Source organism: Carettochelys insculpta, chromosome 7, assembly GCF_033958435.1.
Source record: "Carettochelys insculpta isolate YL-2023 chromosome 7, ASM3395843v1, whole genome shotgun sequence".
In the NCBI taxonomy this organism is placed as follows: Eukaryota; Metazoa; Chordata; order Testudines; family Carettochelyidae; genus Carettochelys; species Carettochelys insculpta.
In genome coordinates, this window is record NC_134143.1 from 65,002,993 (window position 1) to 65,016,826 (window position 13,834).

The window sequence follows — 13,834 nt, forward strand, 5'->3', positions numbered from 1 at the left end:
CTGCTTCTATTTCATAATAAGAAACAGTTCACAAAGTTAGACAATTGGAAAATACAGCTAGACTTCTTGATTCACATATGTTTCAAGTTAACCTACCCACCAGTTGGCTAACAACAAATTTTCAGACTAGATCACAGTAAGCTTAGAAGACCACACAGCACAATACATCTGCCCACTTCTGGAACAAATCTTAGCCTATCAACAGTTATTAGAGTCAATTGCAAAAGAACAAAGGATGTAACAGTAAGGCTGCCAACTATCTAATCACATAAACCCTAACACCACTGCCTGTACCCCTGCCCCACCTGTTCTGCAGCAATGCCCTATCCTTTCTCCAAGGCCCTTGCTCCTGCTCACTTTCTCTCTCCTCCCTCCATCACTTTCTCTCCCACACCCACACTCACTTTCCCCACGATTGGGCAGGGGGGTACAATGCAGAGCAGGATGTGAGCTCTGCGAAGGGGTCTGGGTGCATGAGTAGGCTCAGGGCTGGGGCAGACATGCAGGAGGGAGCTCGGGGTATGGGTTCTGGGAGAGAGCTCACAGGTGGAATCAAGAGGTTGGGATGCCAGAGGAGATTCAGGGATGTCGGCTCCAGCTGGGCGACACCTCTCTCAGGCAGCTCACAGAAGTGACACCAGCATACTGAGCTCCTAGGCTCAGGGGTGCCCAGGTGGATCTGCATTCTAGCCCTGCCTGCACCACCTCCACAGATCCCATTGGTGGCAGTTCCTTGCTAATGGGAGCTGGGGAGCCAGGTTGGAGGCAGTATGTGGAGACTCCCTGGCTAACCCTGCACCTAGGAGCCAGGCATGCCTGTCACTTCCAGGAGCCAAATGGAGCCAAGGAGACTGCTTTAGCCCTGCTGAACCCCCAACTAGACTTGTAACAGCACATTAATCCCCCAGATTGGTTTCAGTAGCCACAAGAGTAATTCCAGTTCCAGGAGACTCCCAGATACTCTCCGATACACAGCCACCGCTCACAAAACGCTATGAAATCTGATTCTGTCAGGAAGAATTTACTAAGCATAGGAGCCCCCCTACCACACCCCGCCCCAATGCAATATCAGATTTCCTAGGGAAGGAATTAGATGCCACAGGTTAGATGCAATTAGCAAACACATTAAAATACAGCCAGAGTCAAGTTGGTTAGTCTCAAGTAGAAGCAAGAATCAGAGGGACAGCCATGTTAGTCGGTTATGTTAATGTGTCGAATTTGAATATAAAAGAGAGTTCAGCAGCCTCTCTTTCCAAAGTAGTGTGAAAATTCCTCTTCAGTAAGATGCAAACCTTCAGGTCATTAACAGAACGGCCTGCTCCATTAAAATGCTGGCCGACCGGTTTGTGGATTAGGAGTGTTTTTATGTCTGTTTTGTAGATAGGCCCAAAAAAGCCAAGAACACACCACCACTGGTCATTACCTACAGCCCTCAACTCAAACCACTGCAAAGCATTATTAAAGACCTACAACCTAAACTTAATCAGGATGCCACACTCCAGAAAGCCCTAGGTGACAGGCCTGTTCTCTCCTACAGAAACCCTCCCAACCTTATGAGGAGTCCCACCCACAACCACAGTTTATACCCCAGGAACACCAGTACTGGAACTTTTCCTTGCAACAAAGCCCATTGCCAGATTTGTCCACATATCTATTCTGGAGATACCATTATTGGACCTAACCAGGTTATTCACAGAATCACGGGCGCATTCTCATGTTCCTCAACTAACATCATATTTGCCATCATGTGCCAACAATGCCAAGATGCTTTGTATATTAGACAGACTTCAAACTCTCTTAGACAAAGAGTTAATGGGCACACGAGAGATATAAAAACCACTCCTAATCCACAAACCGATCAGCCAGCATTTTAATGGAGTGGGCCATTCTGTTAATGGCCTGAAAATCTGCATCTCACTGAAGAGGAATTTTCACACTACTTTGGAAAGAGAGGCTGCTGAACTCTCTTTTATATTCAAATTCGACACATTAATAGGTTGTTTGAACCGGGATGGGGATTTTTTAGGTCATTATAGGGGCTCTTTTGCATACTTGGCTTAATCTAATTCTTGACTCTCCCCGCCCCCCCCCCGACCCCTCTACTGCATTTTTGTTTTGATAGAATGAAAATGTTAAAGAATTTTCCTTTTAATGAGGGTGGAGAGGAAAGGAATTTCTCCAATGTGTATTTATTATGCTGCAAGGAGAAAAATAACCCTTTAATTCAATTTCTGCTCATTTCGTTTCAACAAACCATGATAGAGAATTACTCATCACAGAAAGCCAAATTTGAATGATTTGTAACCGTCTGGTACTGATACTGTGTAAGAGAAGGGGAGGGAAGAGAGATGGTCTGTTAGTACTTGAATTACTCCCATCATAATATCAGAGCATGTAAAATATTTAATTTATCTTTGGAACATACCTGTGAGGCAGAGAAGTAATAAAACAGATTGAACCCCTCTCTTTCAGCCCCTGACCAGTGCCAAACAAGAGAATTTTACTGGATATGTGTCTAGCACATAACCAACACTTCCACTAATTACTGGGTTCTTAAGACATTTAGGGTGAAATTGCAGCTAAACAACAGCACAGAAAACAGAGCCTGGACAGGTGGCTGTAAGAAGGAATAAGTTACCTAGGGAGGTTGTGGAATCTCCATCGCTGGAAATATTTAAGAGCAGGTTAGACAGACACCTATCGAGAATGATCTAGATAATGCTTGGTTCTGTCAAGAGAGCAGAAAACTGGACTTGATGACATCGAGGTCCCTTCCAGTTCTAGTGATCTATGATTCTAATCAAACTTTATGGGACCACTGGAAACTTGGCCACACCCTCAAGTGGTTGTCCAGGTAACTAAACTCATGCCAGATCACAGATGGTGCTGGACAAGAAAGTCCCAAATTAGAGAGGTTCAACCTGTATTCCTATTTCTGAATGAAGATACCAAGGCAAGAGATATTTGGAAACTTTCCCAAAAATCACACAGTCTGTGGCTGAGTCAAGTATTAAAATCTCCCAAGTCCTTGCCTACAGTTCTATCCATGGGTTGAATCTGACTGCAAACCAAGGGCTCCTGGTGTTCAAGCCAATACCAGAAATTTGTTTGGCCATATCACCTGCTTACATTCCCACGCTCAGGAGGTAAAAAAGCATTTCTACAGTATCATAAAATATGCAGACTGTATAATAAAAATATGGCATAGTCCCAGCGCTGGATCATGTAGAATTTAAACAAAACTCCTTACTAATGCTCGATCACTTAGAAAGGTTAGGAATGGAATCACTAAATTCACTTTGAGAGCCAAATGCTCAGACTGTATTTTAGAAATTAGCAGATCAAACTCATAATCCAGTACTAACAGAAAGCTCACACCCCCATGAGCAAACTGCTATTCATTAAGTGGGGGGTGGGGAAGCCAACCTCAGTTGCAGTTCAGTACTACACCTCATTATCCCCTCAGCCACAACTGAAACTACAACTCAGACATTTAGGCAAAGAGGAACCACAAAGCTTGTTGTTTGTTGGGCTTGTAAAAAGCAAAAATTGTTACGGAACTCCTTGCTGAGTAATTACTAGGATTTAACAGAGAGGTTTATGAGATATACAGGGGAAGGTCAGAAATGGGGAAAGACATCACAGAATCATAAAACACTAGACCTGGAAGGGTCTTCAAGAACTCATTGAGTCCAGTCCCCTGCCCTCGTAGTAGGACCAAGCACCACCTAGACCATCCCTGATAGATGCTTCTCTAACCTGCTCTTACATATCTCCAGTGATAGAGATTCCACACCTTCCCTAGGCAATTTATTCCAGTGTTTAACAACCCTGACAGTTAGGAGGTTTTTTCTAATGTCCAACCTAAGCCATCCTTGCTGCAGTTTAAGCCAACTGCTTCTTGCCCTATCTTCAGAAGCTAAGGAGAACATTTCTCCTCTTTCCTCCTTATAACACTGTTAGGTACTTGTAAATTGATTATGATATCCCCCCTTAGCCTTCCCTTTTCTTTCCGTCTTCCCTCGTACCTCATGTTCTCTAGACAAACAGGAGTGTCCCTAACTTTGCTTGGCTTGAGAATGCATAAATGGCCAATTTCTGCCACCAGAAGCAAGTACCGGCCTTCCAGTAAGGTCAGCAGCAACCACACATGCGCAGTCGAAAGCAGAACCCAACCCTTAACCTGGATACAAGAACATCTGCAGCAAAACTTGTACAATAAACCCTCAAGATACGTGCAACCAAGTTGCGCATATCTTGGGTTAATGTGACTGCCACCCCTGACAGGAACAGGGAAATGGCACCTATCAAGGGTGGCAGCTGTGAGCCAGGCTGCCATACCTGATGGAAGCAGTTTCCTGGTCCCCAGCTCCCCGCCACTCTGGGGATCAGGCAGCAGCCTGGCTCCCCTCTGCTTGCATAGGGGGGAAACTGAGCAAGGCAGCAGCCCTGGTTAGTTTCCTGGCTCCAAGGAGTGTGGGGGAGCTGGGAGCCAGGCTTCCACTGGCTGGAGCCCAGGAAACTGACCAGCTTGGTTCCCGTCTCCCCTCGACTTGCATGAAAATTCAAGTTATGCTGCATAACTCCAGGATTTACTGTATACACTTTAGTGGAAGTGTTCCAAACCTCCCCTCACCCAAGATGCACAGATGAAATTATTATGCCACGTATTATGAGGAAAAAGTTCATGCTGTGAGGAAAGGCTAAGAATATATTCCTCATTTTTATATCAAACATTAGAACAAGACATTACTCTCTTAAACAGCCTTCCATCCATGGAGATCAACACAAGCAAAGTTTCATGTTTCTCTCTCTCATTCTCTTTCTCACTCACCCCCCCCCCCAAAAAGTACCTCAAAGCCCCATCAAAAGTATTCTATAAGAGATATAGATGTAACTTAAGTCTGCCATGTTTGATCCATCAGAATAATAAACCAGCAGGAAATAAATCACATTTCCACAGATGGGACATTATTTCTGAATACTGGTTAAATATTACATTAATTGGTTCTATAGCAATTTTCATATAACATTGTAAATTGTGTGACGTACCAGCTCTCTTGCTTCTTCTAGCTGTTTCTCCACGTTTGCAACCATCTGCTTCTTCTCATCTACAACAGAGTTATGAAGAGAGAAAGAGAAGTTTGCTCTTCCCCGTAAGAAGAAAACATCTATACAATTTTAGAAAAAGCTTATCTGTGCCACTCCTGAGCATCTGATATAAAGAATACTTTTTAGAGTAGAATTAGTAGAGTGTTAATATACTAAGGTAAATCCAAACCAGCAGGGATTGTGTTACTTCTGCCCTGCAACATTAGATACCTTACAATACCTTCGAAAACTAAGGTGTCACAGGCCTTCTTGATGTTTTTGTAGATACAGACTAACACAGGCTTTGAGATTTACAGTACTTTGCTGGTGGTAGTTTCCATGAAAAACATTTACTAACAGCATTTGAGCAGCAAGTCAGACCCTGAGTGTCCCTGGGTGGCTGCAGCCTGCCTGCCACACTTGGGTTACAACTCTGGCTCTTACCAACCTTGGATTTACTTGCTGGTGACCCAAACAAATATGCCCAATTTCAGATTTTTCCACAGAAATTTATGTCATACGCTACCCAGGCCTCTCATGGACAAACCAAACATATTCCCTGTTAGTCCTTGTGTATATTATGACCTTATAATCTATCACGTTAAATGGAGTTACCCAAATTCTACAGTTTAAACACACTGGATTAGATGAACAATGCAAGTTTATTAGCTACAAATAGATAAAATTTAAGTACAAGCAATGAGGAATATAATTAAAAAATGATTATGCTTTCTGTACCTAACTTCTTACATTTACTGTATGTTAAATTAGGCAAAGTTTTCCCCATCACACATTTTTCAGAATTTACTGACCAATCTCGCCCAGACTTCAATGGATCTTTCATTTTTCTCTTCAGGTTCTAATGAGTGAGTTGGGGAAGAGGAAGGCAAGTGACTTAAAGGCCTTTGCCCCCTCCTTTTTATGCTTTAATCCCTCCTTTAAAAGCATTTGCAGCTGAGACCCAGGAAACAGTCTACGGCAGGGGGAAGGCTCCATGTTGCAAGAAATGGAGTTCTCTTTGTCCTTTTAACTCCTTCTTTCCAAAGGATGGCCACTTAGGTAAGCAATGGCCCAATACTGCTTTATTGACACCTGGTTGGGGCACTAGGAAATGGTTTAACCACTCCCCACACTTACCTGAGTAAGACACTCCAGTTGTGATTTCAGTTTATGTCCATGTAACTGGGTATTTGGAAAGGGCTACACTGTAAATGCCACGCTCACGGCAGACAATCCCCAAAAACTGATGGTTGATGTTATAATTAGATTCACCAAGCCAGTAACAAAAGAGCTTCTGCAGCATCACAATGGCTAACCAGAAGCCAAACACAGTTCCCCTTATTTAGTCCAACCCTTTGCTCCTACGTGGAAAATCAGGTCTAATATGTTGAGAGGTTAGTGAAAACCTAATTCATCATATATAAGGTTCTTACTAATCCCAGAAGATCAGACACATCCCCATCACAGATCTTATCCAAACAGCATCACACTATCAGCCTATCATCAGTAAATTAAATATTTATTAATAAAATAAATGGCCTAAATGGTTAATAGTTCATATACATAGAAATGATTGTAAGGTCCTTATATCAGGTATGCAGCAGTGACATAACACCCCGCTGGCTTGTAAAGTCTCTCCAGTACATTCCTAAATATTGGAAGGTCTTCAGCCTAGAATTCAAGATGCTCCTTTTAAACGTAATTCCACCATTCAGGCAATTAGGAAAACAGGAAAGAGGAATCACAGAGATGTCTCAGGTGTCTTTACATCGTCTGCCATACTCATGGAAATTCACTTTCCCAAATGAAGCTTGTAGACCCTGGCCACAGAAAGTTACTGGCCCAAGATGGAGTCTGGAGTCACATGAATGTATCACTGTTTGCTGACTTGCAGTGGATGGCCACTCGTCCTTAGCTGTCTGAGGCACCCTCAGGAAGATCTATTGTGGCCAGATGAGTTTCTTCTGTGGTCCCTTGTGTGAGCTCTGTGTCCAGGCATGATCTAAATTAATCGAGAGAGTGCCATCCAGGAACATAAACACAGGTTTAACATACAAGCACACAGTCAATACTCATAAACTTGAGATAGAGAGATGACAGATGCATACAAACAGTATAATCTTGCTTTGCAAATCATAACTTTTCCACTGACACCTTACAAGGTGTGCAATTTCCAAAAACCTCACAGAAAGTTTAACAGCATTGACAGTGATATAAATTGTCAGTTTTCTTTTACACAGCATCACAGTTCATAACTTTACACACGATGTGGCTTCAAACCTTTTGCCATATTGCTCATCAGCAAGCTATTAGTTTTCAAATTATGCCTACTACAGACTTTCCATGTGACTTTCGGCAAGTCATTTAGGGTGCCTATGCAGCAAGTCTCAGAGCCAAGGTCCATGGACTTGGGCTCATACTGCAAGGCTAAAAATAGCAACATAGATGTTTTGACTCTGGCTAGAACTCACGCTCTGAAGGTTATCAAGGTGAAGCATATGGGACCCCATGCTTCAATTCCAGTTTGTACATCTACATTGCTATATGTAGCCCTGTAGCCCCAGCCTGACAGCTGACCCAGGCATTGTCTTTTTTTTTTTTTTTTTTTGCTGTATCAATGTTCTTTAAGTCAGTCTATGCCTCAGTGTCCCTTCCTGCAAAAAAAAAAAAAAAAAAAAAAAAATCACTGCCTACTTCCCAGAGCTGTTGTGAGGACACACACAGTAAAAAGACTGGGAGATGCTCAAATAATAAAATAGGTGTAAGATTCCTCACAAGACACAGACAATGTATCAGTGAAAATGCTGTGTAGGGAATGTCATCCACAAAATTTACTGGACTATGCCACAATTATTTGTTCCATGGGTCTCCATATCCCCCTGAAACAGGCTTATTCTTCCAGAGACTGGTGCATTTTACCACAAAGGGCAGTCACATTGCACCCTTGTACCACAACTTCTGTTCTCTGTTCAACCTGCTTTTCTCCAGCTTCCACAACATGCTCAAAACAGTGCAAAGCTGGAGAATGAAAAGTTATTCCCCCTGCCTCAGCCAGTCTGCCGTTCAAACCTATTTAATCCTGTGCTTACAGAAAAGAAAGCTGCCACTTCCCTTGCTGTTGCACTGTGATGTGTCCTATTCCTAATCCTCAGCCACCTCTGCCAGTCCTTCTAGAGCTGAGCAAGATGGTGGCCATGCAAAGAAAAAGGAAAGTTACACCAGCACAGCTGCACATGAAAACACATCAAAGAATATACCAGGGAAAATTCACTTAATGCCACAATTTGATCATTACCTTGAGTTACATTAGCTTTTAATACATGTGAAGTTAATGGAGGCAGACTGGGCACTTGACACTAGAGAGGCTCACTTTGTCACGTCGTTGCATAGATTCTATGGCATTGTAGCTGCAAATCTTACAGAAGGCATCTCAAGCACTCCCTGGCTGCTGGACATAATATTATTCAACCTGCCGTAACACATGCATTGACGCTGCAAAATCCTATTTATTTTGCACAGCACTTTGCAGTAATCAGAGCATTTAAAAGCGGTTTGTTTAAGCAAAGACAACAGTCTAATTTGCTGCACACATTACAAGACACTTCGGAGTGCAACCCACATAGATAGTGTTTCCTTTCCATTCCAGCTGTTCATAGTCTTCTGAATGTCTTTTCCACTTCCCACCCTTTGGAGGGGCTCACACTTACTCTCTCAGACATTGCACAAAAGGCAGATCTTTCTCTGAAGCATGTAGCCTTATCAGGAGATACTTCCACCTCACTTTTTTCCCTCTCAAATACATAGCCCGTTATTCTGCAGCTACTAATGGTATAGTAAAGCAGCTCCTTCCCCTATACAAAAGTGCCCAGAATAGGGATGTAAACACCTCTTAAAACAGTTAATGGGTTAAATTATTAAAATTATACTGTATAACCAGCTGGGTCACTCTTGCATGGCTGGGGCCTTGCCTATCCATTTGCGCTCTGGCCTGGTATGTCTGAGTTACCTGGTAAGCATTACAGTATGCCTAATACTTACTGGGTAACTGGTTAACCTTTTACATTCCTACTCTGAAAAAAGGATTAACAAACCATAGAGGTGAAGGGTTAGGTGGATCGCCTACCAGAACAGAAAGAATACCATTAACATTGATAGTGGTTTTGGAAGCAAAAGTTCGATTTAAGTTTCTAAAGATCCTGGAACTGTGGCACTTTCCAGACTACCAATGCCTGACAGTGGGGTCAGAACACAAAAAGGAATGGGAATCCCAACAGTGGTCCCTATGCAATATGGAAACCACCAGTGTTCAAAGTCAATCAATCAATCAATCTTCTATATCTTCCTGCTCCTCACACTCTTTATGCTTTATTACCCAAGACAGTAGCATCCACTTAATAGCTGCATATGCCTCCGTGAGTACAATGCAAGCAGTAGATTTACCAACACTAAACTGGTCACCTTCTGGCCACTAGCAATCTGGAGGGCTGAGGCTTCCAAACAGTGAAGACCATGTACTGTTCCACACTAAGAAAGATGTTGGGAGGCAAACACTGCAGCTTGAGTATACAGTTTGTACAGATGCGCTGTCCAGAGAAGCGGCCTTCTAAATCCTGAAGTTCTGCAGTGACTGCTTGTAACCCAACTCCGCAAGTATGTCTTGTCCCATCAGTCAGTACAGGCTGGCTGAGTGCAGAAGTGGTGCTCTACTGAGTGAAGCCAATTCAGGAACATCATGTCACATAGAAGTAATTGCTAGGTTTCATCCCTCTTACTTCTCCTTCAGCATCTGCACAGCATCATGATGGTGACTCTGTTGACACCTCCTCCAAAGCCACCCATCTGCATGATTGCCAATAAATCTGGAGCATCCTGTTTGTATTAATGATGGTCAGAATCATCACTCTCAGCAGTGTTTTCTCCAAGCTGCCGAAAAGCAGTTTGAAAAAAAATTGTTTTTCTGAAATTTATAATGCAAACGATACTGGCAAGAAGTCTATCACCTCCAGCACCACCCATATGTGGATAAAAGTCAACTGTACCTCACTTCTTTGCACACAGAATCAGAACAGTCTTAATCTCACAACGCATACAAGACATTACCCGGAAAATGCAAGTGATGTCCAGCGCATTTAAATATACTAGATTATAGACATCTTATCTTAACAGAGCAAGAAGTCCTGTGGCACCTTATAGACTAACAGATATTTTGGAGCATAAGCTTTCATGGGCAAAGACCCACTTCATCAGATGCTTCAAAACATCTGTTAGTCTATAAGGACTTCTTGTTGTTTTCGAGGATACAGACTAACACGGCTACCTGTCTCATACTCGCCATCTTAACAGGAAAATTAATAAGACATGAAACAGTTTGATTAATAATCCAAACACACACATACTGATTTTCATTAAATTCTGGTAGCAATTGGCTTTTACAAGCTCTCTGTGAGTTCTTAATTACTGTTTACAAACAAAAGCCCTAAAATATTAGAAGTTGTTAAATAGAGTATTAACATGAACCCTTTTATAAAAAAAATTACATTAAAAACAGTAATATTTCACCAAAAAAAATCTCAGTTGTAAAACAGAACTTTGTTTGATTTTTTAATTTCATAGTGTCACTGGAAAATGTATATAGATACATATTAATCTTCCTGGTATAATGTCAATTTCCCAGATAGAAAGAATGAGAAAATTAGAAAGTCATTATAGAGTGTAGTTTTACCCTGAGAAGTGACTAAAGAAGAAATCTGCTCCTGGATTGTATTCAGAATTACACCTGTTTAGTAAACCATGTTTTAAATCATATTTTACTCCATCTTATTTTGTTCTCTCAAAATCTTGCTGTGTACTTACTGTCACCAGAGCACTGCAAAGGTACCAAATGTAAAAGAGGGCTGTCTGCAGTTCTCAGGAATATAATTCAATGTATGTGTAGTACTTTACAAGCCTAAGAACTATAATTCTTTTTTTTTAAACAGAATTTAAATTAAAGTTTGATTCCTGCATAAAAATAATTGACTTGGCCTTCTTATCTCATAAATAGCCAATATATATTTCACATCACAAACTAAATTAATCCTTACAACCAACCATGTAAAGCTGGCATGAAAATTTTTCTCTTTCATTTAATAAGAAAAAAAGAACGCCCATAGAAATCTGCAAAAGAGGTTGACTCTTTGTCTATGAATATACAGCATGCCGGGGAAATGTATTAGTACTTGGATGACAGTGTTGAGAGCATGTAATAGTTTTAGCATCTAGATGCTAAAGCTCTAGAAAAGCATCATAAGTCAGGAGATATTCTCCTTTAGCTCAAGCAGCAAAAATCCTATTTGTATAATTTTGATTCACAAAAGAGACAGATATCTTAGACACCAAAGAACATTAAAGATGAAATCATTAGTTTCTTCTCCTTAAGACCTGGTGGGTGTCCACAGAAAAGTCACACCAATTATATATTTCTGGGATTTTCCAATGTTATTGGCCTTCACAAAAGATATTCCAGGAAGTCTTTTGTTCCTAAGGCTTATTGGCTGAATAATACCAAAGACAATTCCCAACTGGGACATTTATATTTTGTGACAATAATGACTGTTGAGCCATCTTTCTAAATGAAACCATAGTACAGATTGAACCTTTCAAGTCCAGCACTTTCTTGTCCGGCAACATCCATAATCAGGCACAATTTTAGTTAGCCAGACGATGGCCACTTATCATGAGTGTGGCCAAATTTCCCATGGTCCCTTAGAGTTTGTTTACAGGCACAAGTTCTGGCTATCCATGTTCTGTGCTGTTATTTAGCTATAATTTACCCCTCAATGTCTTCTAAGAGACCAGTAAGCAGTGGAAGTGTTAGTAATGCTGACAGAGAATATTGACCTCCCACGTCTGGTAAATTCTCTCAAGGGTGCTGCACTAGAGAGGTTAAATCTGTCTCCCAGTCCAACATTTGCCGAATTCTTGAACATTAAAAAAAATTAAACAGAAGTTCTCCTATTCAATTCAAAGGGAAGCTTCTACTAGGTCCATCCTGTGCAACAGAAGGAAACAGGGCAGTCATTAGGGTTCAGGAACTTGACATGTAACAGAAATTTGTATTATACAGAAGCAGCACTACTGCACACCTGCTAATCCTTCTCCTTTCAGACTGGGGATGAGTAGCACTCAGCAGTCTTTCCCAAATCACTGCTGCTAAAAAGCTTGCAATTTTTATTTTCTATTTTAATTAACATCATACCAAAAAGTTGAACGTATTTCTCTGACCACCCTCCACTTAGGTTAGAAAAATCAAAGCAATTTCTTGTACTGTAGTAGCCCCACCTCATCACATTGCTTTAGATGCTCTGCAACCACCAAAAATGCCTTTTTAAACAACATGGTCCATAGGAACCATAAAATTATGCCCCTTATGGAGAAGATAAATTAAGATGTTCTCAAAGGTCCCTTCTAGCCTTAAATATATGTGGCCTTAATTACTAAAACATTCCCACTTGTGAGCTGAGTGCAAACTGACCTACTGTCCAATTCCTGAACCTACAGGCAGAGCTGTAGGACATCTGGTGCTCAGACCTTACCCCAACCCAAGGGGAAGATATTTCATATTTATCTGCCCCTTATTAGCTATGATCCAAAATAGAAGGAGGACAGGACACAGCAGTGAGCTGATACGAACCTGCCCCCATATCCTAGGATGATCATAATGCCCTATGTCAGGACTCCTCAGCAATGGGGACAGATGCTCCACAGTGAGGCCCCAGAGATCGGAGCTCCGTACACTCCTGGTGAGAGAGCGTGGAGGATGGGAGCTCCACAGACTTCCTGCAGGGGTGCATCAGGAAATGAAGTGGTCGTTCCATGGCACAGCTCACAAGCAGTGGGGGCTCCCATCGTTCGGTGCTAGGGAATGGGGCAGCAGCCCGGAGGAGATGCTCCCGGGCAGCACTGGCTGCCACTTCAAGACACTGGGTGCCAGGGAACAGGAGCCCCATAAAATACAGGACGATTAGTCCATTTTCTTAAAAAAGTCAGGACACCTGTGAAACAGCTTAAATAAGGAACTATCCTGAGAAAAACCGGACAGATGATCACCCTGTCCCACCCCCCCGTGCTGGAAAGGGGCCGGTGCCGCCTCAGCAACCTACAAATAATGAGGTGTCCGCGATACCTGCCTAGTCCCTGCCCCAGGAGCTGAAAGTAGCATCGAAACTGGGTCCCGCCCCATGTACTTCTCCCAGCAGAAGCCAGCGGGGCCCGGCACCCTAGCCCCAATCCCGAGTCCCGCCCCACACCCTAACCCCCACTCCCTCCTCGCCCTGACCCCCAACCCTGCGTCCCACCCCACACTCCAGCGCCCTCACGCACCGCCCAGGAGCTTGGGCACCTTCCCGATCCTGCCCGTGATCTCCGCCGTCAGCACCGCGAAGTCCTGCTCGTAGCCCTCGAAGTCGGAGGACATGGTGGCAGCAGGGACCGGGCCCGAGACCGCGGCGACAGCCAAAAGCCGGGCTCAGCTGCGCTCGGCCAAGAGCCTTCCGCGTTGCGCGGCAACCAAATACGTCCTCCCGGAACCGGCAGCGGCCGGCAATGGTTCCGCCGCTGATACGCTGACGCTTGGAGCGGACCAGCCCCTTCCCTCCACCCCCACTTCTCTCCCCTCGTCCTCCCCTCTGCCCGCCGCCTCCCCGAGCGGGTGCCTGGAGGGGACGGTGAAAAGCCGAGTCCGGCCCTAGCCCAAAGCCACCAC

The 13,834-nt window shown here is 43.1% G+C and overlaps 1 protein-coding gene across 11 annotated transcripts in view; it reads right to left on the reverse strand.

Moving 5' to 3' along the window:
* VTI1A (vesicle transport through interaction with t-SNAREs 1A) overlaps positions 1-13,679 on the reverse strand; it is a 369,140-nt gene extending 355,461 nt beyond the window's left edge. For all 11 annotated transcript variants that reach the window (XR_012646187.1, XR_012646188.1, XR_012646185.1 and 8 more), the window contains exons 1-2: positions 13,453-13,679; positions 5,053-5,111 (exon numbers count right to left, since the gene is read on the reverse strand). Coding sequence is in view for 7 of the 11 variants with exons in the window: in XM_074999171.1 (XP_074855272.1) it covers positions 5,053-5,111; positions 13,453-13,546 (153 nt within the window). In the remaining 4 variants the exon portion in view is untranslated. The remainder of the gene's footprint in view (positions 1-5,052; positions 5,112-13,452) is intronic.
* Between the last annotated feature and the right edge of the window lie 155 nt (positions 13,680-13,834).